The following is a 24,474-nucleotide window of genomic DNA, read 5'->3' on the forward strand; positions in this document are numbered from 1 at the left end:
GTTCATGGCTGGTGAAACTGGAATTTCAGTCTGGATTTTAAGGAAGAGCAGGGAGTTCCTTCCAACATGAGCCAAAAGAGGTCATTGGGACAGTTTGTACAAACAGGCATGGGACTCTTGGAAAGCTTAGTGACCTTGATCCAGCATTCCTGAGCACATGCTTAATTCACCCCAAAGCGTGTGCTGAAATGCTTGGCTGAGTAAGAATGGGCTTAATCACATGCTTAAACACTTACTGCATGAGCACTTCAGAGATTAAGATTGATTAGGTCCTTCTCCTACCTGTACCTCATACCTCCCCTCTTTGTGGAAATCTCATTTCTGAGGGCATGAAGCTCATAAGGAGACACAGGGAACACATTTTTCAACAGGTTGCAAATTTTCCAGCTTCCTGCCCCTTGACCACAGAAGACTTGGCCTTTTAAAGGGAGGATAAAACAATTTACTTCCAAAGCCTGATGGCATGAACCCCATCATGAGGTCAGAGTCCAAGTCATACGGGTTTTCCTTCAGTATTTCAAGGAAGTCTTAGTTTCCAGGACTTACAACTCCTTTAAAACAAACAAAATCCAGATTTTCAGAGCTTGGCTCAGTGAAATCAAGTTGCTAATATTAATACACTTTATTGATCTTAAAGGAATACAGCATGGAAACAAAGGCCATTAACTGAGAGAGAGGCTCTGTTTACATCAAAAAGTCACACAGCATGAAAGGCTCAGGTCCCCACAAACTGAGGGCCCCACAAGAACAATGTACAAAGTTCAAGTGTTTACTTCAGCCTAGACTTAGTCTGGTCCCCAGTGTCATTTGGACCAAGCCTGTCCATATTTTTTGACTGGATGCTGTTCCAGGCAGCCATCACTGGGAAGGATCCCCAGATCCCTGCTCAGGGGGAAACACATTTGCCCTGCCCTGGTCAGTGTTCTACCAGTGTGCTCCAGAACTGCTCTGCTGCCCCAGCCAACACTGGTCAAGTGGAGATGACCATGGTACACACTTCCAGCCTGCTCTGTTGCTGCAAACCAAGGCACAAGAGGAGACACAGTCAGATGAAGAGAAAAACTCCCCAAGGACAGCAAATTCCCAAGGCAAAGAGCAGTGGAGGCACTCAGGCTCTAGGATGGTTCATCTGGTTTGTAGGTCACCAGCTTTTCCTGCAGTTTATAACAACTGCAGGGTGTAAAACTGCTGCCCAACAGTGACTCCCAAGGTAGATTCATTTATGGACTGAAGTCATGAGGAACACACACAGGTTGTGTCCATGACTGTATTTGTGGTACAGGGATGATGTTCACCATAACAGAGGATTTAGAGTGCCTGCCTGAAAGGGTGGATAAATTTATTGTGCCAGAGAACAAGAGTGACCAAAACCATGTGTCCATAGCCTGGATAAATGCATGTCACCATCAGCCAAGCGTGGAAAGTGAACTTCTAGGCAAAGCAGTGCAAAACTGGCCTTCAGCAGAAGTTGGGAGGGCAAAAGACTAATAAATATTAGAGTGAGGAAAATTCAATTGCATAGACAACTCCCATTAGTTACTTCAAGATCAGAGGAACACAGGAAATGGTCTGCTGGGTCAGCAGGATGGGGCATCTCCCCAGCTAATGGTGCTTCAGCAGCTGCAGGAAAAGACAGTCTTGAGGAGGAGCACACAAGCCTGGCCACTGTTTGCAGTCCAGTCACCTCACACTCTTCCTGGCATCCACAATCATTGGTAGAGCATCCATCCCTACCTTCTCTTTCCCTCTGAACTTGCTGATGTTACATCCATCTCACTATTTCCAGCAGAAACAAATTCCCTGCTGTGTACAAAAGCACTTTCTAGTATCCCTTTTAAATAGATCCCCCTGGTTTTCATGTATCTCCCCTCATTCCAGAACTGTGATAATTTTCAAACCCCAAAGCAACTCATAGAATCATGGAACAGTTAAGGTTGGAAAAGTCCTCTAAGATCAAGCCTAACTCTTAACCCAAGCACCACCTTGTTCACCACTAAATCAAGTCCCCAAGTGCCACTTTTTTTGAACACTTCCAGGGATGGTGACTCCACCATTTCCCTGGGATGCTTGTTCCACTGCCTGAACATCCTTTCAGTGAAGAATGTTCTCCTAATATCCAATCTAAACCTCCCCTGGTGCAACTTGAGGCCATTTCCTCATGTCCTATTGTATGTTAACTGGGAGAAGAAATCGACCCTACCTGGCTCCACCCTGCTTTCAGGGAGTGGTAGGGGTTGATAAGGTCTCCCCTAAGCCTCCTTTTCTCCAGGCTGAGGCTCCCAGCCCCCTCAGCCACTTCTCTCAATCCTTCTGCTCTAGTCCAGTCTTTCATTCATCCCATTACCGTTCTCTGGTCATGCTCCAGCATCAATTGTTTCTCACCACAGTTTTCCTTCTGTAATGTTAAACTGAGAAAGGTTCAGTTTTTTGTATTAGCAGCTCAGTCATAATGATTTTTGTTGGCTACTCCAAAGGTACATACTCTGAAGTTAGCTATTAAAAATGTATTTAGCTGTCTCTGCTTCCTCAAAGATGTCCTTGCTCCCTCGTGTAAGAAGAGCCACGTGCCTGGGGAAAGCCATGCCCAGCGTGGTGAGTCACCTGCCAAGTAGCCACCACTGCTCATCAAAGCCTTTGCTGTCCTTTGTGACAGGAAGGGGTGCAGGTCCCTCACTTTGTTGGCTGCCACCTGAGGAGTGCCTGACCTCCCTCTGAGCCAAAAACTGGATTTTGGATTACTGAAGGCACAGGACTGCTGTGGAGAATCTGTTTTCAGTGCTTATCCAGCATGAGCCCCAAGCCATGAGAAAAGCAGAACACTTGTGCGGGATGGACAGATTCCCGCTGAAGCCCCAGGAAAGCTGCAGAGGGTTGGGACCTACAGGCTCTCTGCAAGCAGGGGCTGTGCTGTGGAAGGCCAAACCCAGACCTGGGGAATGGAAGCTCATCTCTTGTCCCCAGTTCCTACAGGGCTTGGTCAGACAATTTTTCTGGAAGAAATGAGGCAGAGTCCCTGGGAGGACTCCATTTAGTGCAGTCTAACTTACTGAGCGAGGTGTTAGGCTGCAACACCTCCTCTTCCCACCTCTTGTGGAAATGCAGATGAACCAGGATCAGACCACTCTATTCATGGGACTCTCCACTCCTCCCTTCCCTCAGAGCCAGCTGTCTGAGCCCTTGCTCCACAGGCACGTTGGATTTCTCACGGCAAGCAGGAGGGCCACAGCAGGGGCCCCACGCAGTTGGGACGTCTGGGCACCAGGCCAGAGCCTCTCCCTGACCCCACACACACCAGACACAGCTTGGTTCTTTATTTGCTGACCCACAGCTGGTGGCTGGGGTGAGGCAGCAGAGGAGAGACCCAGAAAGGCTCCTGGAAGGGAGACAGCCCAGGGACACACTCATGCCCTCAGAGTGTGGTGCTGATTCCCTCAGTGGGAGTGATGGGGTTCCAGAGGTGTGCAGAAACACTGCATTATCTGAACCACAAGGAATCCAGCTCAAAGGGCTCTGCTCGAGTTCCTTTATGCTCCTGTGCACATAAGGAGCACACTAATCCCAAAACTCCCTCTACCACCTACCCCCACCTTGAAACAGCTCCCAGTGCAATGAAACGTTCCCGCTTCAGACTTCCAAAAACAACCATAAACACTGGGGATAATTAAAAAGTGAACATCATGAAAAATACACTGGAAAGCCAGGTAGCTTAAAGAAGTGCCAGATATTCAACTGGTCTCCAAGAACAGCAGATGTTTTTCAACCTAACGTTGCAGAAACTTACTAACTCAGATGTGTTTCCTAAATCAGAACCAGAGATGAGAATGTGTGTTGTGTATTGGGACCATATCAAGTACTTTTCCAGCACTGTTAAGATCTGTTATTAAAAAAAAGGGGGGAAAAAAAGGAAAAAAAGGAGGGGGTTGGGTGTTGATAGAAAAAAAACTAGGCCTGGATAAAGGATTCTGGATGCTTACCTAAATCATGTAAGAAAAGGAAAATTCCTTCCCCATACTGAAAAGACTCAGATGCAATTAAGAGGGAGATACCATCAGCCCATTTCCAAGTCTGGTATTAAGCTATTCAACAAGAGAATGCAGAATACAGTGGCTGCAGCTGATACAGCCTTAGCGATATTTAGGCAGTTATTTTCTTTTTTTACTCAATTCTCTGAAAAGAAACCATTCAGCAGCTCACTTTGGAAAGCCAGCATCCCTCACCTGGTACAAGGCATTCTGCTCTAGCACTGCAATTAAAAACTCATCATCCCAATGCCACTGGGCATTGGTTTGTCTTTCCACCAGCAGCTCCTTTACAGCCAGAGAGAATGCACGGCTGAGGAGCCTCTCTGCTGCTCTTCCACACCTTTGAGGAGATTTAGAGGGATTTGCTCATGTTTTTCTCACTCAAAGAGAGATTATGTGGCATGATTAAGAGATACTCTAGGAAAGAAACTACCAGCTTCCCCAAGACATTCCCTTTGTTTCATATAACACCCATCAGTTATTAATGGGGTGGCTTTAAGCTGTTGCTTAGCTTAGTAATGCCATATTTAACAACAAACATTGCTTCTCTCCCCTCTCTGTAGTGGCTGCTTTTGTCCAGCAATTTCTGGGTGAATTATTCTAAACCAATATATATATTTTTTTATATTACATATATATATATATATATATATATATATATATATATATATATATATAGAGGGTGCTTTTCCATGTATAAAGTAATAGAAGAGTTATGAGCAGATAAGGGGAGTTCCAGAGTTCCAGCTTCTGCTGTTTCGTGGGAGGTGGAAGTGCAAGGACTTTCTGGGTCACTGAATCCACAGCCTGGTGATCTACTGCAAAACCCTTACAGAAACTGATTTTCCACTCCTTATAAAAACAAACAAACAAACCACAAATCAGAAAATAATAATATGTGACATTATAAATAGGGATTTACTGCACTGCAGATTAAGAAATAAAATGTGCCTCTTAGGAAAAGTGTTCCCGCTGTCTCAGAAACTGCTCCCTGAGATGTTTAATTCTGAGTAGATCCTTCCTTCCCACATTTGTGATGCAAGGAAACCTGGGGGAAAAAAAAAAACCTGCTCTGCCTTTCAGGTGGGTGACAGCAGGAAGGACACAGAGAAACCACAAAGGAAAGCTCTGCTCAGGCCTTGCTATGGAGTGGACAGGCTGCACACATATCCCTGAAATCCACACCAGCCACAGCACCTGCTCCAGTTGTTTGTCCATTGCCTTGTGGATGCCAAAGCAGAAGATGAACCTGCAGCAACCAGCTCAACCTGCCCAAAACCTCCAACCTTCCCACCAGGCAGCTCCAAAGGTTTTTGTGAATGGAAGCAGTGCTGCCTATGGAGGGCTCCTTTCTCCTTTGCTGCCAGACTCCCCTCCAGTCCCAAGGGAATGAGACAGAGACCAGTGGGTGACCCAATTGTCACCTTCCATGACCCTGCTAGGGCTGTAACAGAGCCAACAGCCAAAGCCACAGAGGTGCTCTCCTCCACCCAGCCCTGCTCCCAGAGCACACAGCTCTTGGGGATTCACTTACTGGACATTCCATGGGGACACCTGTTGTGTCCCACAGATCGATTTGGTTACAGAAACCAACCATCTGTCCCTGTGTTGTACCAACCAAAGTCTGCAAGCACCCAGACAGAGAGCAGGATTAATGTTATACTTCCATCTGCTCTGAAACATGAGCTCCCCATCAGCAACAACCTGAAGATGACTCTGAGCTCCTAAATCCCACCTTGCCCTTGGAAAAATGCAAGCTATGAGAAGAACAAGAGAAGCCATGACAAGCCAATTCCCTCAAAGCACAAGTCACATCCACAGCAGCATTTCAAACTTGCCCCTTTTCCTGCATGGCTAAATGCAAGGAACGTTATCAGGTCACATCAGGAGACGTCTAAGTGGTGACAACACCAATATAAAAGCACTGACTAGGTCTGCACCAACGTAACAAACTTTAAAAATTATTAAAACAGACTGTTTATTACAGCATATGATGTGTTATATTAATTTACACAATGATATATATATATATAAAAACAGCCATTGATGATGTACAGTAAATTGGACATCAACAGGAATATTAAAACTACTGATACTCATGCACGTGACATGCATATGGGTATTTTTTTTCTTTTTCAAAAGCAGTTTTACACAATATAATGAAGTTACTAAGCCTTGGTCAGCTGCTCCAGCTGCAGTTTACTCTGGACACCACCGCCGCCCGCAGTGGGACTCCCAGGAGATCAGAGCAGAGTGCACTCCAGGGAAGGCGACTTAACCTTGGAGAACAGATTGAACAGGAGCCCTTTCCTGGTGGGGGAAGGCTGGGGGAGGACAGGAGTGTGTTTTAAGAAGAGAATCAACAAGAAAAGAAAAAAAAAACAGACCAGAGTACCAGAAGGAAAAAGTTCAAGATGTGGCAACAGCAGCAACAGAAAAGGACAAGCAAAACCATTAAGAAACACCCTCACTCCCTCCCCTTTATTCCCTAAAAACTTATGACCTTAAGCTGTCGATATCCTGTATAAGACCCAGAACTGGAAAAACTAGGCAAGGAAGATCCATTCCCAGAAACATTTTAGCCTTTTCTCAAAGCCTTCTGACACCACGCGCTGGAGGCTGTTCACCACTGAAATGGCAATGTTGTGTTGTTGGGTTTTTTTAAACAAGTGTAACGGTCTTTTATTTCCACATAAAAGGCACTAGTATCCACCCAAGTTCTGAAGACAAGTGACATAATTTACCTTAAGTTTTAAATATTTGTATTAAAAAAAAAAATCTGTGGAAATATGTACAAAAAAAAAGCACCTTGCTTCCAAAAGCAGAAGCAGATACATTCCACCAAGTCACCTCACTAGACGGTCGTCATGAGCTTGAGGGAGCCTGACCGAAAGCGGAGGATCTTCTTCTTGAGGTTATGGGAGGCTTTGATTTTGACAAAGGCCTTGGCTGCATTTTCATGCAGCTCTGGTGCCGTGACTGTTTGGATGGGGAGCGTCTGGACAAACTGGGACCAAATCAGGCCCCCGCTCTCGTCAGAGTCACTGGTGGTCGTGCTCTCCCCTACAAACTCCACCTCGCTCAGGCTTGACTCGCTGTCTCCAAAGCAGTTCGTGGTGTAGTTGCTCTGCTCGTCCTCGCTCGTGTCCACCACGGTGGAGTGGAACAAGGACTCGCACTCGGCCGAGTACTCCGAGTCGCTGGCCACGTAGGCGTAGGGGCTGACGTAGGGCAGGGGCACCTGTGAGTAGACTCCCACGCCCTCCCGCCGGTTCCTCCTCGCCCTCCGCAGGGCCTCCTCATAGGAGATCTCTGCCGAGGACTTCCAGCGGCGGTAGTCGGCACGCTTGTGCTTGGGCTTGGCCACCACGACCTCCCGGCCGTGCCCATGGGAGCGGAGGGCGGATCTGTGCAGGCCGGCCTGCCGGCCTGGGAGGCTCGGCTCCAGCGGCAGGCCTGCCGCCTCTCTTCCCCCGCGACGAGGGCTTTTTCAGTTTCTTATTTGTATCCAACTCCTCGGGGAAGCGGCACTTCTTGCCGACCAGTTTGGCTTTCTCCCTCAAGGTCTGTGAGTTGTTTTCCACCCCGTTGGCAAGGTGGGACCTGTGTTTCAACGCAGAGCTTTTCAAAATCTTGACGTTGCGGGTGCCTTTGTGAAGCTTCATGCTTTGCTGCTGGGCCGGGATGTACTGGGCGTTCACCAGCAGCCCATCATCCAGGCTCTGCGAGGAAGAGCCCTCGCTTTTGAAATCCAGCGCAGGCCTCTCCTCCACAGCCGGTGACGAGGAGCGAGCGGCCTGCAAGCTGCTCTTCAACAGGATCTTTTTGGGAGGCTGGCTGACCCTGTTCTCTGGCTGCAGCACCGCTGGCTTCCCTGCGGTGTCTTTGGGAGATGCAGCAAAGAGCTGGCCATTTTCCTTGGAGCCATCCCCAGCCGTGCCCGCGGTGTTGCGGCCCAGCTCCGGCGGTGCTGGTTTGGCGCCCCGTGGCAGGTGCTTGCTCTGGAGCTCCGTTGTTGTGCCGGGTGGGAAAGCTGCTGGCAAAGGGGCCTTCCTAGTCTCCAGCTGCTCCCCAGCCGGCTCCCTTGGCCTCTGCTTTAACGGGGAGGGAGCAGCGTGGTCCGGAGCGGGAGCCCCACCGGGTGGCAAACACACCGGCTTGGAGCTCTTCAGGTTCACCACGTTGCCGTGGGCCACCATTGCTGCCGGCTGCCGGACGCACATGCTCCCATGCCTCAAGATCCCTTTGGTGGCATCGGCGTTGAGACTCGTCCGGGGTTTGTTAGTCCTTACTGCGTGAGTCTTTTTCTGAACCAGGCTTAAGATGTAGCTGTCTATCCTCTTGCTGGTGGAAGGGCACGGAGCCGGCCAGGAGCTCTGCGGGGGGAAGGCGCTGGCGGATTGTCCCGAGTCCGTTTCGGATGGGGTGCAAACGTCGCTCAGATCGCAAGCGAGCCTCTCCTCTTCTCGCTGGGGGTTCTCAGTCACGGGGAGGAGGAACATGGGGCTCTGCACAGCCACGGCGTGGAGCGGGCTGGGGTAGCGGTAGATGTCGTTCCCGTTTTTAGACACCAGATCGCACTGGTACTTGGGATGAACATCTGCAACGACATCGAGGGAATTTGAGTGCGGTGTGGATAAAGAGCGACAGACAGAGCCTGCGGTCTGGTCCTCATGCTGGCCTTCCTTATTATAGTCCATCCAGCCTATGAGATCTGAAAGGCATTTTAGGAGAGTTTAGAGAGCCTGCCAGGGACAGCTGTGCTACGTTTTTAATGTGCTGCCAAGGACACCGGTCCATCTAGGCACACAATGCAAAGCTTTAACTACAGCAGCAGCAATTTTGCAACCAGGGGTGCTGTTCAAGCAATACAAAAAGCAGCACTATCCTTGTGTGGGTCTCCCTGTCACTGCATCTATGTGGGATTTACCCCACTAGGACAACATGGTTAAAACAATAAGAATCACAGCCCTAATGAGAACATGTACATTGGTTTCAAACCTGTGCCCAGGTTGTTAAGATCTTCCTATCTTCCTTTCAAGCCACCCAGAAGTCTGCAAGGGTCTCTTATTTGTTACACAGTCACCTGTGAAACTCTCTGCAGGCCTCAGCATATATGAATTTTAAATCCAAAGAGAAACATAAAAAATACAGACAAGAGAAAATTAATTCTTGTAGCTTATTGACAAATTTCACTTCCAGATTCTTTCAAGCATGTCTCTGGCCAGGAAAAAAATCCAGACTTAATTTTATTGTTGTTTTTATTATTGTTACTACTACTATTATAATAATATTTATAGCAATGCTAATAGTAATTACAGATGCTCCTTTTGAGTGATAAGGGGTTAAAGAATGGGAAACAGGCTCATGTTTTCACACAAGTACAAGGAGTGCAGGTCAATCCAGCTGACATCCTAGCCTTGGCTCTGTAAAGAGAGTTCTGCCAGAGAAATCCAGTGCATTTCACGATGCATGAGTCAGATTTAATGGCTAATTAATGGCTAAGGAGCTTACTAGAGAGGTAAGCGACCTTAAGAGCAGGGCTTCCACCCAAGCACCTAAATTATTATTATTTTTTAAGCTTAAGTTGCCCTTGTCTTCTTGGGTAGGGGTACAATCTAAATGATCCTCTGCCAGTCCTGTTTTCTGCCCTTGGGCTGGAAACTTCAGCCAGGGTACTCTGATTGGAATGCTCAGTGCTCATCACTTATCTAAGGCTTATTTCAAAGAGGTCTCATGGGCATTGATGAAATTTGCTGATAGAGATGGTGTTCCTGCTGTGAGTAGGAGAAGATGAACAGGGAAGTTAAGAGCATAAACTTCCTCCAGATCACCTTTCAGTTTTCCTGCATTTCCTAAATTCTATGTTGGCTTCAAGGAATGTTGCCAAAAAGATATTTTTGAAATTTGTCAGTTTGTGAAATTTCATCCCTGAAAGTGAGACTGTATGAATAATGAGAGGTATAGGTTTTTGTGGTGTATACAGAAAAAACCAGCAATGCAATCAGCTGGAATTCTTTGTATGTGTGGTTTTTTTTTGTTTTGTTTTAATGTATGGCACACGAAGATCACATATACCTTACAACGGGGAGCACTAAATTACCTCGAGCTGCTCACAGGAAAACTTAGAGGACTTGTCAGCATCTCAGAATGAATGTATTCCAGGCTGCATTTTCCCAATTCAGAAACAGAAGAGCAGGAATTATTCTGTCCTTGATTCACAACAAATCACTATAAGTTAACCTTAAAGAGCAGAATGCAAAGTGGAAATGCTGTGGTTGGAATCATCCTCCCTAGCCCAGAATGAGCTAAAGCTTTTGAAAATGTCTGCAGTCAGTAACACTGGATCACAGCAGCCCTATTGAAGAGTCTCTTCTGGAGAACAGAGGAGGCCTTCCTTATGAACCATCCCACAAATCAAGGCTTGCATCTTTAGTCTGGTGTCCAAGGAAAATTCACAACTCTCTGCCACAGAGACAAAATATACCTGGCCCGTTCACGATGTCTATGTGTCTATACTATATAAATGCAGGACACACCTCACCACGCTCACCCAGGGGTCAAGTACCATCAGAATTGACAAAATGACTGCTAAAAACGTGTGCCCTGACCCCCTAAAACCTGTAGCCAGCTCCTTCCTCTGTGACTTTAATGCTGACATGGCTAAGAGCTATCGTTAATTATTGCTATTCACTAAAAATGCTTTTCTAAAGAAAGAGAAATCAGCTGACTGATGTGTTTCTGTGTACAGGTACCACTGCCCTCTGCTGGGTAGAGCAGCTGCCAGATCTTCACATGCCATTTTGATGTGTTTAGAGTGACATATTCATAGTGCAAAGCTGGAGCAGTGCAGGGCAAACAGTCCTGCCTCATGACCCATGTACGTGAGAGGCACTGGGATCTTTTCAGAGCACAATATGGCACATGAAAGGAAGAAGGGTTAATCCAACCCAGGTACTCCTGAGGCAGTATTTCCAAAGCCAAAGCCACCTCCTGGAGTATGATGTATTCCACCTGCTTTTACTATACCTGCAGATTTAGGGCGTCCATCTGAGATATTCAGTGTTGCCTCCAAAGGGCTGCAAAAGCAAGTGCTAGAATGGCAACTGGATAAACACTCACTGAAGACAGAGTTAGATGAATTGGAAAGCGATCCAGAAGCTCCATCACTCAGCTCATAAAACCCTATAAAAATAAGAGTTTGGATTTATATTAGTTATGGCTACACAAAGTTACTATTTGTGTCCCTAGAAAGGCAGTCAAGCTGGTGTTTGAGTTGGCTTGCCCTAACACAAGTAGTTATGGGATTTCATTCAGTCACCCCAAAAACAGCCAACACTTTAGTAATATCCTTATTGCCATGAATTTACTTTGTTTAAAAGTAAAGCACTTAAAACAGCAGAACTTATCTCAGCATATGGAATTTTTTTTAACTTTACAAGGGTTGGGGTTCTAACCCTTTCAGGGATTTTCAGATTTTAGCAACAAGGATCCAGGCTGTGTTTGGCAGCTCACTCATTTAATAGAGTGTTATACTTCCAAGCCAGACTCTCCAACTATTACTTAACTATAAAAGTGTTGGGCCCAGTGCTATCCATTACTTTCCTCAAAGTTCTGGAGATAAACATAATATTTGTGGATTACAAGAAAAAAGAAAAATGGTAAATAATGTGCAGATGCAGCAAATTTAATTTCCTAGTAAACTGGGACTACTCAAGGAAAAATGACATACCACAACCAAAATTTAAATTGTTCATTTAGGAGTAAGGAATGCAGAGCATGCCTACAGAATGGGGATGCATCCTGGAAAACAATAATCTTGGAAAGGGCTTAGTCAGCGTGGAAAAGCAGCTCAATCAAGCTTAATGATATGGCAAAAAAAAAAAAAAAGCTAATGAGATTGTTGGATGTACAAAGAGGCTAATGAATAGCAGCAGGGAAATGACTTCAGCAGTCTACATGGCCCTGGTAAGAAACACTGGAACGGTGAGCCCAGTCCTTGAATCCAGCATGCATAAAACAAAGCTAAAAAATTGGAAAGAGGCCACCAAGCTATTTAGGAGCTTGGAAAAATGCCTTAAAATGAATGACTTCAAGAACTTGACCTGTTTAGCTCATCAAATAAAAGCCAGAATTATAATGTATAGCACCTCCAAGAGGAGAAAAAGCTGGGTATTAGAAAAGACCTTTCTTCAGGGGAGAAAAGGATATAAAAGTATCAGTGCTGGAACAAGTCAGATTCAGATAGAAATTAGCAATGGCTTTAACAATTGCTAGTTGGAGGATTCTCCACTTTTTAGTGTGTTCAGAACAGGTCTAGGGGCCTCTAGGAAAGGCTCCCCATAGTTAAATACCACTTACTGGCTTCAACACAGTTAGAATGAGATGAAATTCAATATATAGAGGATTAAATTGTCTGTTTCCATGTGCCTTTCTGGCTGTATGACCACTTTTGATATCCTCCTCCTGATGGTGGTGCTTCTTTTCACCATTTTTCCTTCAGCCTCCTCCCTAATATACAGGACAATTAGAACTTTTTGAACTAATGTGAAGGTGGCCTTGAAAAAACAAATGCCCCAAACACTAAAAAATCTAATTAATCTTGAAATGCTCCTCTGAAAGAAGCAAACAGCAGCCTTTCCAGTGGCCAGTGAACTCTGTTAGTAGGGATTAATTATCAGAGTGTGAACGAGATGTAGACATTTACTGCTGCAGTACTGAAAACTCCAGCACTAAAATCTACAGCCAGTTTAACTCCAGGTCCCAGGGGAGGCTGGATTTTGCTGAGCACTGCCCCTACCTGAACTTGGACGACTGTCTGTCTCCAGGTGTTCATCTGTCGTTTTCTCCACGTCCAGGCGGAGATCACTTATTTGCTTATCCAGCTCTTGCAACTGATTTAATAACCCAGCATCCCTCCTCCTCAAGCAGTTCTGCAAAAAAAGAGGACAAAGAACATCAGCTCCTTCACTGGGGCAGATGTGAAGGGGTCCCAAGGACCAACAGACTTCTCTATCTAAGTCTTGTGAAACGCCTCGTCGATATTCTTTTATATAAAAACCAAAAAAAGCCCTGACATTTTAGATGGATGCTCTGGATAAATACTTCAGTGAAAAATTACACAGGCACTTCATCCCAGCCTGTTCTAGCCAGTTCTGCGTGAGGAGCATGTTCCACAGCTCAGGAAGACCAATGGGCTGTGCTGAGCACAGCAGGAAGAACAAAGCTGGATTGTGTGATAGGGCCCAAGCAGACCTGTGCACAAGGAAGGGGCAAGGGCAGCCGTGCCAGCCTAGCAGGGCACGTTCCCCACCACACTGGTGTTACTCAAAGATCACATCTGCTCACACAATGGCACCAAACAGCTCTGCCAACAAGAGCCTGTGGTGTGGGAACCGCCTTGTTCTGCTGCACATTATGAGCTTAGAGTCCACCATCCAGAGAGGGAGATTCCCAGGGCTGGGATCACAGCCCTTTTATTAGTTTTGCAGTGCAGCAGGAAGGAAGAGTAATTCTTCCTCTTCACCCATTATAATTGTATGAAATTGCTGTGAGATGAATTTTAAGGCTATTTATGAAGGTAATTTGATGGCATAAAATAAGCAATAAGAAATTATTTTGCAAGGCACTCATTAACCCACGGTCAACACAATCAGTTTCCCCCAGTTGCTTATCCATCATCTGTTCAGCTTCATACCCTTTAATTGCTCTGCCTTTGGGGAAAGGGGAGGAGGCAGGAGGAAGGTTCATCTACTTTTGTTTCTTCGAGTGCATCATTGACTGTCACCCAGGGCTGCTCTGACACATTCATTGCAATGAGTTTTGATGCTCATAGCTGGACTAGTTCTGAACCCATTAAATCCAGGATAATCTTTTCCATGGAGTGGACCAGTCATAAAATTATAGATTCATAGAAGGGTTTGGGTTGGAAGGAACTCTAGAAATCACCTTGTTCCAACCTCCTTGCCATGGGCAGGGACACCTTCCACTAGACCAGTTGTTCACATCCCTGTCCAGCCTGGCCTTGGGCAAAGGGAGAGCAAATGCTAAAAGCACTGGCAAGCACTGGTTGAAGATGTGCTGGCGTTTAAGGCCAACCTTTGGAGAACCAAAGGGGTGATCCCAAGCCTTCTCCCCCATTCCTGCGGGAGCCAGGGCTGGCTGGCAGCCAGGCTGGAGGAGGTGATGGGTTCAAGGGATGACTTCGCTGCGCCACCTACTGCCACCAGCGCCCCCTCCCCCAGTCAGCGCCGCATCTGGTTCCAATCTGCAATGTCAAGTGCACAAATTAAAGTGCTACCACAAATCTCCGACTTTTTTTTTTTTTTTTTTGAGTAATGATTCCGTAGTCCTTCACTACGGCTCTCGGCAGCCAGCCAGCCCCTTCTCAGCAGAAAAAAAAATATTTTTATCTTTTTAAAAGGGAAATAGCCCTAACCTAACTAAACCAAAAGGGTAACAAGGAAAAAAAAAAAAAAGGAAAGGAGGAAAACCGGCGGGTGGGGAAAAGAAAAAATCAGGGAAATAAATCACGCAATCCAACTTCTCCCTGGGTGAAAGCAAATGCTGAGCCGCGCACAAAGAGCGCCAGGCACAGCTGTACGCTATTTTCATTGAAAAATGATCTGCCGCTTCATGCCGCCCTCCATCTCTTCCCACACCGGCTCCAAAGCGCGTCCTCCAACAAAAGCATCCCTTCTTTACGGGCCCGATCCTGCCGGTGCCCGAGCGTCCGCTGCCTCCTCCCGGGGCTGGACCGGGAGCGGGTCCCAACTTCCATTCATGGCAACGGCGGCGCCTCTCTTGCCATGAATGGAAGTGGCACCGCCGGCCCGGCTCCGGGACCCGAAGGGAACCGTGCGGCCACCGGCACAACGCCGGCACGACCCGGCCACCTCCGAGCTGTCACCGGCCCGTGCCGGGTGACAGCAGGCCGGGGGTGCCGCCCGCGGGGCTTCCCTGCTCCTTCCTCGCCTCTCCGCGGGCACACCCGCGGGTCACCGCGACACGGGGGCACCGAGCGGGTGACAGCGACACGGGCAGCACCGAGCGGGTCACAGCGACACGGGGGCACCGAGAAGGTGACAGCGACACGGGGGCACCGAGCGGGTCACAGCGACACAGGCAGCACCCGCGGGTCACAGCGACACGGGGGCACCGAGCGGACGCGCATCGCCCGGCGCTCCCCGCCCGCATCGCCCGGCGCTCCCCGCCCGCATCCCGCGGCGCTCCCCGCCCGCATCCCGGGGCGCTCGCCACTCGCATCCCGCGGCGCCCCCCGTCCCCGCTCACCAGCTGCCTCCGCAGGAGGAGGATGTTCTCCTCCAGGAACTTCTCCTCCAGGCTGCGCGGAGGCGGCCCCTCTCCCGGCGGCTCCCCGCGGCAGCCCTGCGCCCCGGGCCCCGCTCCCGCCGGCCGCCGCAGCAGGAGGCTCTTCACCAGCAGCTCCTGCCGCTGCCGCAGGTACTCCAGCTCGCCCAGCCCGGCCAGCGTGGCCTCCAGCCGCTCCCGGGTGCGCTGCCGCTCCGCCTCCGCTTCGCCCTTCTCCCGCCAGCGCGCATCGGGCTCCCGCGGCGCCCCCGCGGGTCCCCCCGCCGCCTGCCCCGGCCCCGCCGCCGCCGCCGCGGCGCTCGCCACGGGGCTCGCCTTCATCGCCGGGGAGGGGGCGGCCTGCCGCTGCCAGCCCTGCCCGCGGGGGCACCGCGCCGAGCCCCGCGCCGATGCCGCCGCTGCCGCCGCCGCCGGTCGCGAATGGTCCGCGGGGCGCCCGGCTGCTTCCCCGGCTGCCACCGCCCCGCGCCCGCCCACCGCCCGCCTCCATCCCTCCTCCATCCCTCCTTCATCCCTCCTTCCCGCCCGCCTTCCTCCCCGCCCGGCCGCGGCTCCACGCCCGTGGTCGCCTAGCTCCTCATCTTCTTCCTCCTCTTCCTCCTCTCACCTCCGCTCGCCGCGGGTTGCGGGAAGGTGGGGGATGCGGGGGTGCAAACCGCTGACCTTCCCAAATACTCCATCTCTGACCTCTGGAGCCCTGCACGGCGTAGTCACGGACCATCACAGAGTGATGAAGGAGCGCAGAAAGGTTTATTATTATTATAGAATCACAGAAGGGTTTGAGTTGGGATATTAAAAACCACCTCGTTCCACCCCCACCCCGTGCCATGGGCACGGGCACCTCCACTAGACCTGGCTGCTCCAAGCTCCATCCAACACTGCCAGGGCTGGGGCATCCACAGCTTCTCTGGGTAACCTGTGCCTCACACCCTTACAGAGAAGAATTTCTTCCTGATTCCTAATCTAAACCTGCCCTCTGTCAGTTTAAAGCCAAACGCTGCTTATACAGACCAGCACATCCAAACCAGGAGCAAAAATAATGCATCTGGGAAAAAAAAACCAAAACAGGCATGAGGAGGTGAGGGTGTAAGGAGAGGGAAAAGTGGAAAGCAGAGGAGAACATGGAAGTCCTTGCACTGGGGTGCTGATCATGGCATGGGCAGTGGGATCAAAGCACTGGTGAGCAGTTGATTCAAAGCCTGTGTGAATAAACCAGTCCAAAAAAGCCATAATGAAGTGAACTTTGCAGCAGCATGCAGGCTAATTGCAGCGAAGGATCTGCAATTAGGTTTTCAATGGGCATGTGGTGGAAAGAGGCGGAGAGTGGAATACAGATGCTGAAGGGGAAAAAAAGAAAATGTTAGTTTCAAAATAGAGTGAAAATTGACTTGCAGACGTACTAAGGGGAGAAAATGGAAGAGGGAGAAACAAGCACTGAGTCCTCCACAATATGGGGTTTGTTTGGGAAGATGTGAGCCCACTGTCCAGCAGCTGTCATGGACATTATGAACATAATGAAATGCTCTTCCTCACTATCCCTCAAAAGATGATGAGTGTTTGTGGTACCGGAAGGTCTCAGATGGAATTTGTCTCCTCACTCCCCTGCTGTTTGCAGCATACAACGCATAGTGCTGTGCCATACCCCTGCTTTACCTGGTGGGTCCTTGTCCTGAGAGCCACAGCTGGCAAAATCCTTACTGCACAGTCTTCTTAAACCACTGTAAAGTGCTTTCAAAAAAGGACATCCACTTTCTCTTGCAGCTTAAAACCAGCCCTCCCAAATCCTGGCCCAGATGCAGGTGAGGGCACATGCTCAGAGGATGGTTGAAGCCAAAGCCATCTCTGTTTCTTTTTGCAGCTTCAGCCCACAGCTGTGGCAGTGCAGAGCATCTGTAGTCATCTTTTAGTTTGAATTGTGAGAGATTTTTCAAAGGCTCTCTCCAGATCATCCCAGCTCACCTGAGGTTGCTAAGATAAACTGGAAATAAAAATAAGCCACATGCTATACCTCTGTCTCTCTACTCCTTTTGTGTATCTGGGCCCATAAAAGACCCAGAAATAGGTTCAACCCCTGCCCCACAGCATTTAGGCCACCCCTCCTGACTTAAAAATCCATTCCATGGCTTTCCCTCTTGCATGGATCTTGGCTCACAGCATTCCTGAGCATGTTGATGCTGAAACTTGTATTGCAATGCAGAGTGACTTTTCCAAGAGCACCAGAAGCTCTCCAGATATGGAAGCAAAAGCTTCCACATTTTCCTTCACCCTTTGTAGCCAGGTTTTGCATATAGCTCTGTGCTTTGTATGTGTTTGCACACAAAGCTTCATGCAATATTTATGCAAAGCTATTTCAGCTCCTTCTGAGCTGTTGTGCACTGTACAATATGTATGTTGCTTCCAAAATAAAATACAGCTGAATAAAATCTGTCTTAATGATATTTTTTTTTATTTTGCCACTTATCATCTGGTAGATTTCAGCCTGATTCCTCCCTCCTAAGTCACCTCTTTCACTTTGAGGAGTATAAGGTGCTGTCTCCAGGACTCTCTACTCACATTTCTGTGGTTCATCCTTCACAGTGCATTAGTTCCTGAAAGGAAAAGAAACACAGGAACTGCCAGAACAGTCAACTCCCTACATCACACAGAGAGGAGAACACAGCTTGGAGTGAACCAGACTCACCATGTGGTTATAGGATCAGTAAAGAGGAAGGGAAGGAGGATCTGATGGAGAGAAACTGAGCTTTTTCCCCATAGAGGAAGGAATGAGGTGCCTGGGAAGCAGTGGGACTGGGGAGGCTGGACAGCATGGGAGGAGGAGATGTGCAATTGAGCAGCCAGCAAGAAATGGCAATTTATGTGAATAATAGAGGGAAAATAAGGCATCACCTAAGACAAAACAAGGGAGGGGAGGGCCAGAGAGTCCATTTGAGAGCTAGAATGCAGCTCAGCAGAGTGCAGGTCATGGAGACAAGGGAGGAGAGTGCAGGTCATGTAGACAAGGGAGGAGACAAGGTCATGGAGACAAGCCTGGAAAGGCAGGCTATGAAGGAGAAAGAGCAAAGAGAATGAGCATAAAATACAGGCCTTTTAATTCACTCAGAAAACAGCAAAATGAAGGGCCCATAAGCAGCAAGAGGGGACAATAAGGTGAGAAGATGGAGAAAAGGGTAGGTATCATTCTTAAGTAAAATGGAGATTTTAAGCACATGAGGAACAAGAGACTGAGATTGGTTTCTCCCCTCTCAGTTACACTGCAGTTGATCATCCCAATGAAAAACCAGTCTGAGAGAAGAGAGAGGCCCCAGTGCCCACATTAGCTCTGCCTGGACCTTTGGAGTTTCGAGATGTTTGGTTTGTCTCAGCAAACCAAACATCTCAAAATTCTTAGCAAGGACTGAATAATAGACTCTCATATGAAAAAAAAAAAAAAAGTCCAAAATTGACTTCCATTCATCTCCTGGCTTATGGCAACAGCTGAAGGACTTGCTCTTACACTCCTTTGGAAAGCTGCTCTTTCTTCACTGGGGTATTTGGATTAAATTCTCCACAAATGATCCCAGATTCCCCACTGAATGTGGGAACAGCAAGGAGTGAGGCAGTGAGGTGTCTGCAGGTAAGGAGAGGAGCTGATGATTGAGGAGCTCTGTTGCTAGGATGTTGTGAGGATGTAACTCTGTCTGCTACAGAGGCGGTTATGAAATGGCTCATCTCTCGTGATTATCCTGCCTCATCTCCTGTGCTTGTATTATTAAGTGGTAGAAATGCTGTGTTCCTTCAGGAGTCATAAATGGGGAATGAAGAGATGATCTCTGCCCCACAGAGCTTACAAGACAAGAAAGAGCTGCCTCTGGTAATATAAAAGGAGTCCTGGGAAAGTAGTGGTTGGCACAGTGAACTCCCAACACACAGGCAAAGGGTGAGAGATTCTGACCCCCATCTCCTGGTCATTTCCTTCCACTGGGAGCAAACCCCTACATCCCAACCCACACATTTGTCTTTCACCCTGCTGATCATCAAATTCAATTTAGATTGAATGAGGCCAATTAACACTTGTTGCTTCTCCTAGGTTCATTTCTGACCTGTCACACTAAAATGAGTGTAGGGAATTGGAAAAAATGAGGAACGTGACAATTCCCTGTTGGTGAAATGAAAGCAAATGCTTTCCTTGCTCATTGAAACACAGCAGGGTGACACAAACACTTGGGGACTATGTCTGAGACCCACAGCTGTCTGATCCTTTATTTTAATCTATTCTAATGTTAATTGTCCAAGTATTTCTTAATTGCATTGGATAATATAATAGGGCATAAATCTTATCAGCAAATCAGCCTGGCATCAGCCTGTGTTATCATATTACCATGGTTACATTATTATTACAAGTGAACCTTGTGCTCATTACTAACCACAAACAATTCTAGCAAACAAGCTAAACTGGAGCAAAATATCCTGGCGGTGTTTCCATTTTTTGTCAAACAAAACTAATTTCTCTGGGTGCTAGGTAACGGCAGCATACCTACGATGCATTTTCAACCTTCTGCATTTATTTACTTGCATTTGTACAGAACTGAAACATTTCCCTGCTGTCAACAAGGCGCAGAGGCCAGATTCTTGGAAAGTGGAATAGAATCTTTAACACAAACTCACGGTATTCAGATGACAAGCACTGCCCCAGCCTGTCAAAACACTGCCACGTTTGCAGTGTTGTGACAAAAACTGCTGCATTGGGAACCCCTGGCAGCTTGATCAGGTCCCTCAAGGGCACAGTTTCTCAAGGGCTGGCTCTCATCTGCTGTGGCTGTGGTCTCCCATCAGAAGACATTTCCCAGAGGGTCACTGTGAGAGTCCAGCTCCCCTCAGCTGATGCAGGAGAGGAGGAGATGCAATGGATCCAGCGAGGGCAGCGCTGCCCTTCCCTGCTCCAGCCTGTTCATTTGGGCATTTTCTGCTGTTCCTCTGCTGCAGAGCTTTGTTCCACCAGCTGTGCTGAGAGTGTGGCTGGAAAATAGATCTCTATTCTGGTCTGAGTTAAAAAAAAACCAAAATAACTTCTTTCCTTTTTTGCTGATATTTCAGTGATCCACTTTTAAGGGTGAGCAGTTGCGCTGGCACAACAGAGACAGCAGAGCTGTGCAGGAATGGGGAGAAGAGTAGGAAACCCTCCAGCAAAAACCTCCATCCAGACGGAATGTGGAAGGAAGGGTGGACTGTTTTCAAAATAAGAAGTCACCCAGGAGGCCATGGAAGAGGATGCAGACAACAGCTGCTTGTGGGGAAGCAACATTCGAGCTTCTCCAGACATTCCTGTCAGACTAGAAGCCATGCAATGACATTCATTTCCTTTTCACAGCAGCAGCCCATCTGTTGTGTCAGGAAAGGGCTGTTTTTGGATCACCCACTGCTGCCTCCAGCACTGTGGTGCTCCCCAGGGCCATGAGAGACCCACTTCATGCAGAACCTGTGGAGGAGTGGTGAGTCCTGACCCCAGCAAGGTGTCACTGCTCCTCAGCAATGCCCAGTGCCTGCCCGGTGTCACACTGGCCAAGGTGATGCCAAATTTACTTCTAGTCCCTTGATTAGGGAAGATCTGTGTGAATATTTGATGGAAAAGTGGAAAAGACTCAAGGGTGACCTTCTCACTCTCTACAACCACTTTAAAGGAGGCTGTAGCCAGGCAGGACCATAGGAAATGGCCTCAGGTTTCACCAGGGTAGGTTTAAATTGGATAGTGGAAAAGATTTCTAAACTGACAGGGTGGTCAGGTGTTGGAACAGAGAGCCCAGGGCAGCATGGGGTGCTGGAAGTGTTCAAAATTCATTGTGGATGTGGCACTTGGGGACATGGGTTAGTGGTGAACACAGTGGTTGCTGTGTATGTGGTTGGACTTGAAGATTTTGCAGATCTTTTCCAACCTTAACCATTCCATGATTCAATGAAAGCCAGGCAAGATCAGCTTCATTTTAACCTTTCAATGAAAGCCAGGCAAGATCAGCTCCATTTTAACCTGTTTTCTAAGGATAAGAGAAGGTCTGATAAGGACAGCACAGGGAGGGAGAAAATGGAGTTCAACAAACCAGCGTCACTTATGATGTTCACAGCTGACAATAACCAGAGCTTGAAGCCCCACCCTCGTAGCTCACCCTAAAGAAACTTCACCAGCATTTCAGCAAATCACCTAATTCATCATGCCCTGATGCTAACTGATAGGGCTGCATTCCCTCCTCAGGCTCATGGACACTTCAGATAACTCAGAGCTGGACTATTCCAAGTGGCACTTCCTTTCCCACTTTTTTTTTTCTCCTCATCACCAAGCAGATGATGTTAGTTGAGTTCTGCTCCAGTTAGTTCAATTCATCCTTACAATATCATGTCTAGTGTTCTTGTATTTTGACTCCTTTTCTTGTCCTGGACTGGGTTTCATATGTATTTTTAAAGTGCCTAAATTTGGAGACATGAACTTCTGCTTAGTTTAATGCCTGACACCCATGCTGCCAGTCTTCATTGAGCACATTGAGCTGGGGACAGCCCTCAGCAGCATGGACTTTGTGAAAGAAAACCTATTAAACTGTGAGCAATCACCCACTGGGACCTAATTTACAACTTGAGATTTAGACAGCCTGGGAGAAACTCTCAACAGAAGGAACTTTTCCAGGGAAAAAAGGACATAACCTGCAGTACAGCTTGCATTCAAACTGCCTGTGATGAAGGCACAGGTGGCTGCAGTTGTGCTCTTTGGATGGCCTTGGGATCCCTCAGCTGAAGCTGGCACGTGATGGGCGCCTGGAGCTGGGCAAAATACTCAGAGGAAATAACAGGAGTGAGTCTCTTTAGTGTATAACAACAGCAGGTCAAGGAACCACTAAAAAGCCCCAAACCATAAATCATTTTGCCTGAAAAAGTTCCTTTTCCACTGCTCTGAGGAGAACAAACACAGAGCTCTTGCAGGAAGGTGTCACTGGCCCCAGACTTTGCATCAGTGAGTCCCAAAAAGCTGGGAAGGTCAGGGGTGCAGCCACAGAGCCCAGGGCACAAAACCAGCAGGGTCTGAAAGGGTTTTGGAGGTTCTTGCTGCCAGCCTCTGAGCCTTCCCTTAAAATCTGAGCTGGAGAGCTGCAAGTTTTAGCAGAATGACCCACAGGTCAGCTCCATTCTCCTTGAGAAACCTGTGCAACTCTTTTCCCACCTTGCAGGATGGGAGCAGCTCTGGTCCCTGCCATGGGAACATTTATTCCTGCAGTTCTTCCCTGTATGTTTTGTCACTCCATCCTCATGTTTGCCTGACTCCTTAAAAGTCTTCTCCAACCTAAATGATTCTGTGGTTCTGTGAAAGGCTGGGTTTGAAGTCAGGTGCAAACTGACACGCAGAGGTGCCTGAATTTCTGCTGGTTTATGGGTTTTTTTCCAGTATTGACCCTCTTATCAATCTTGGCATAAGAGAGAATAACACTTTTTAATCTTCTCTAATGAAAGCTTTTGTCCTGGAAGAAAGCATTTTCTATCAACCCAGGCACCTGCAAACCTGCAAGAGGAAAGAATGGCATTTCAATTTCCAGAAATTATTGGCCCAAAAACTTTGATCTGATTCTCACAGCTGAACTGTTCATTCAGGGCATGCTGCATCTTTACATTACCATTTGCTGCCTTGCTATCAGATGTGCAGACAGGACTGTTTCTTCATAGAAAAACAGCCTGGAACACAGCAAGACAGCACTGGGGATGTTATTCCATTTCAAAATTGCCAATCAAAGCCTCTCTCATGTGGCACTGCTTGTCATGGGACAGCCCCGCCCTGGACTGAGCCAGGAGCCCTGCAGACCTGGGAGAGGACATGGGGGAAGGACGGTCTGCTTTGTCCAGAGAAGGTCACTCCACCCCTGCAATTTCAGCTCCTTCCAAAGGCAGATTCTGGGAACCTTTTGGATGCCCCTGCAATAGGCTGGTATTGTTGCCCAGAACTGTTCCCACTTTTCAGATCATTACCTCCCAGTGCTTCTCAGATTCCAACTGTTAGTCTCATGCATAATGGATTTCATTTCAAGCCTTTCATCTGTGCATAAGTTTTCCATCTATTTCCATCCTGGTCTCAGATACTCTTCTACCTGTAAAGCAGGAAAAGTTCTATTTTTGCCACTTATTTTCTGGAGCCTCATTCCTCTCAAGCACAGCTCCAGCTTTTTTGCCACCAATTGGCTGTTTCAGGGTATGAGGTTCACATCCTTTTGCTGCAGATTTTTGGGGACACCTTGTTTCCAGCAGCATCTCTGCTGGTTGCAAAGCTCACTGCCTGCAGCCCCTCTCAGTTCCCTGCTGTCTGTGAGGGATAAATTGCATTCCTGGGATCACAGCAAGCCAGCTTAGCTCGTGTCACCCACTCCTTGTAGCCACCCTGGCTTCAGGGCTCCCACAACAAGGGGAAGCTGGTTACAAGCACCAAAAGAGGCCATCAGGAGGCCTGCAGGGTCTCTTCAGCTGGGCCAGCAAAACAGCATCACAGCATCACAGAATCACAGAATCACAGAATCACAGAATCACAGCATCACAGAATCACAGAATGGCTTGGCTTGGAAGGGACTTTTAAAATCATTCAGTTCCAAACCCTCAGCCATGGGCAGGGACACCTTCCACTAGACCAGGTGAACTACAGAGTTGTTTTGCTTTTAGGGTTTTTGGGGTTTCTCTTTTTTTGGTTGGTTTTTTTGGTTTGCCGTTGTTTTGTTGCTGTTGTTTGATTGTTTTTTGTTTGCTTTTTGGGGTTTTTAAAAATTTTATCTATTTATTTAAATATTTTGGTTTATAAATTTAAGCCTTTATCTTCAGGCAGATGCCTTTAAAACAGACACGGCTCACACAGCAAGTAGATGTTTGATGAAGGAATCCTAGGTGAGTTTTTTTTCTTGGTCTGAGCTACAGAGAAGGTTAAAAGTGAATTCTAACAGTCCCTGCTGGGATTGAAAAGCGTCCTGGAGACAAGCAAACCCCTCAGGCAGCAACACTGGTGTTGGTCCCTGCCTTGGGGTCACTGATGGAAACTGCAGGACATCCAAACTTCTCCAGGAGCTGTGCCAGGGCCTGTGTTAAATGTCCATAACCCTCTGTGCTCTCTCCTTGGTCACCTGATGGCAGG

General features: G+C 47.8%; 1 protein-coding gene across 1 annotated transcript; it reads right to left on the reverse strand.

The window, feature by feature from the left end:
• Positions 1-598: 598 nt before the first annotated feature.
• Positions 599-15,756, reverse strand: DACT1 (dishevelled binding antagonist of beta catenin 1). The gene is given in 5 exon segments (XM_054515293.1): positions 599-7,440; positions 7,442-8,622; positions 11,052-11,207; positions 12,823-12,955; positions 15,315-15,756. Coding segments are annotated over 5 exon segments (2,394 nt in total). The 5' UTR covers positions 15,675-15,756; the 3' UTR covers positions 599-6,876.
• Between the last annotated feature and the right edge of the window lie 8,718 nt (positions 15,757-24,474).

The sequence above is a fragment of the Molothrus ater genome, chromosome 6 (assembly GCF_012460135.2).
Source record: "Molothrus ater isolate BHLD 08-10-18 breed brown headed cowbird chromosome 6, BPBGC_Mater_1.1, whole genome shotgun sequence".
Taxonomy (NCBI): Eukaryota; Metazoa; Chordata; class Aves; order Passeriformes; family Icteridae; genus Molothrus; species Molothrus ater.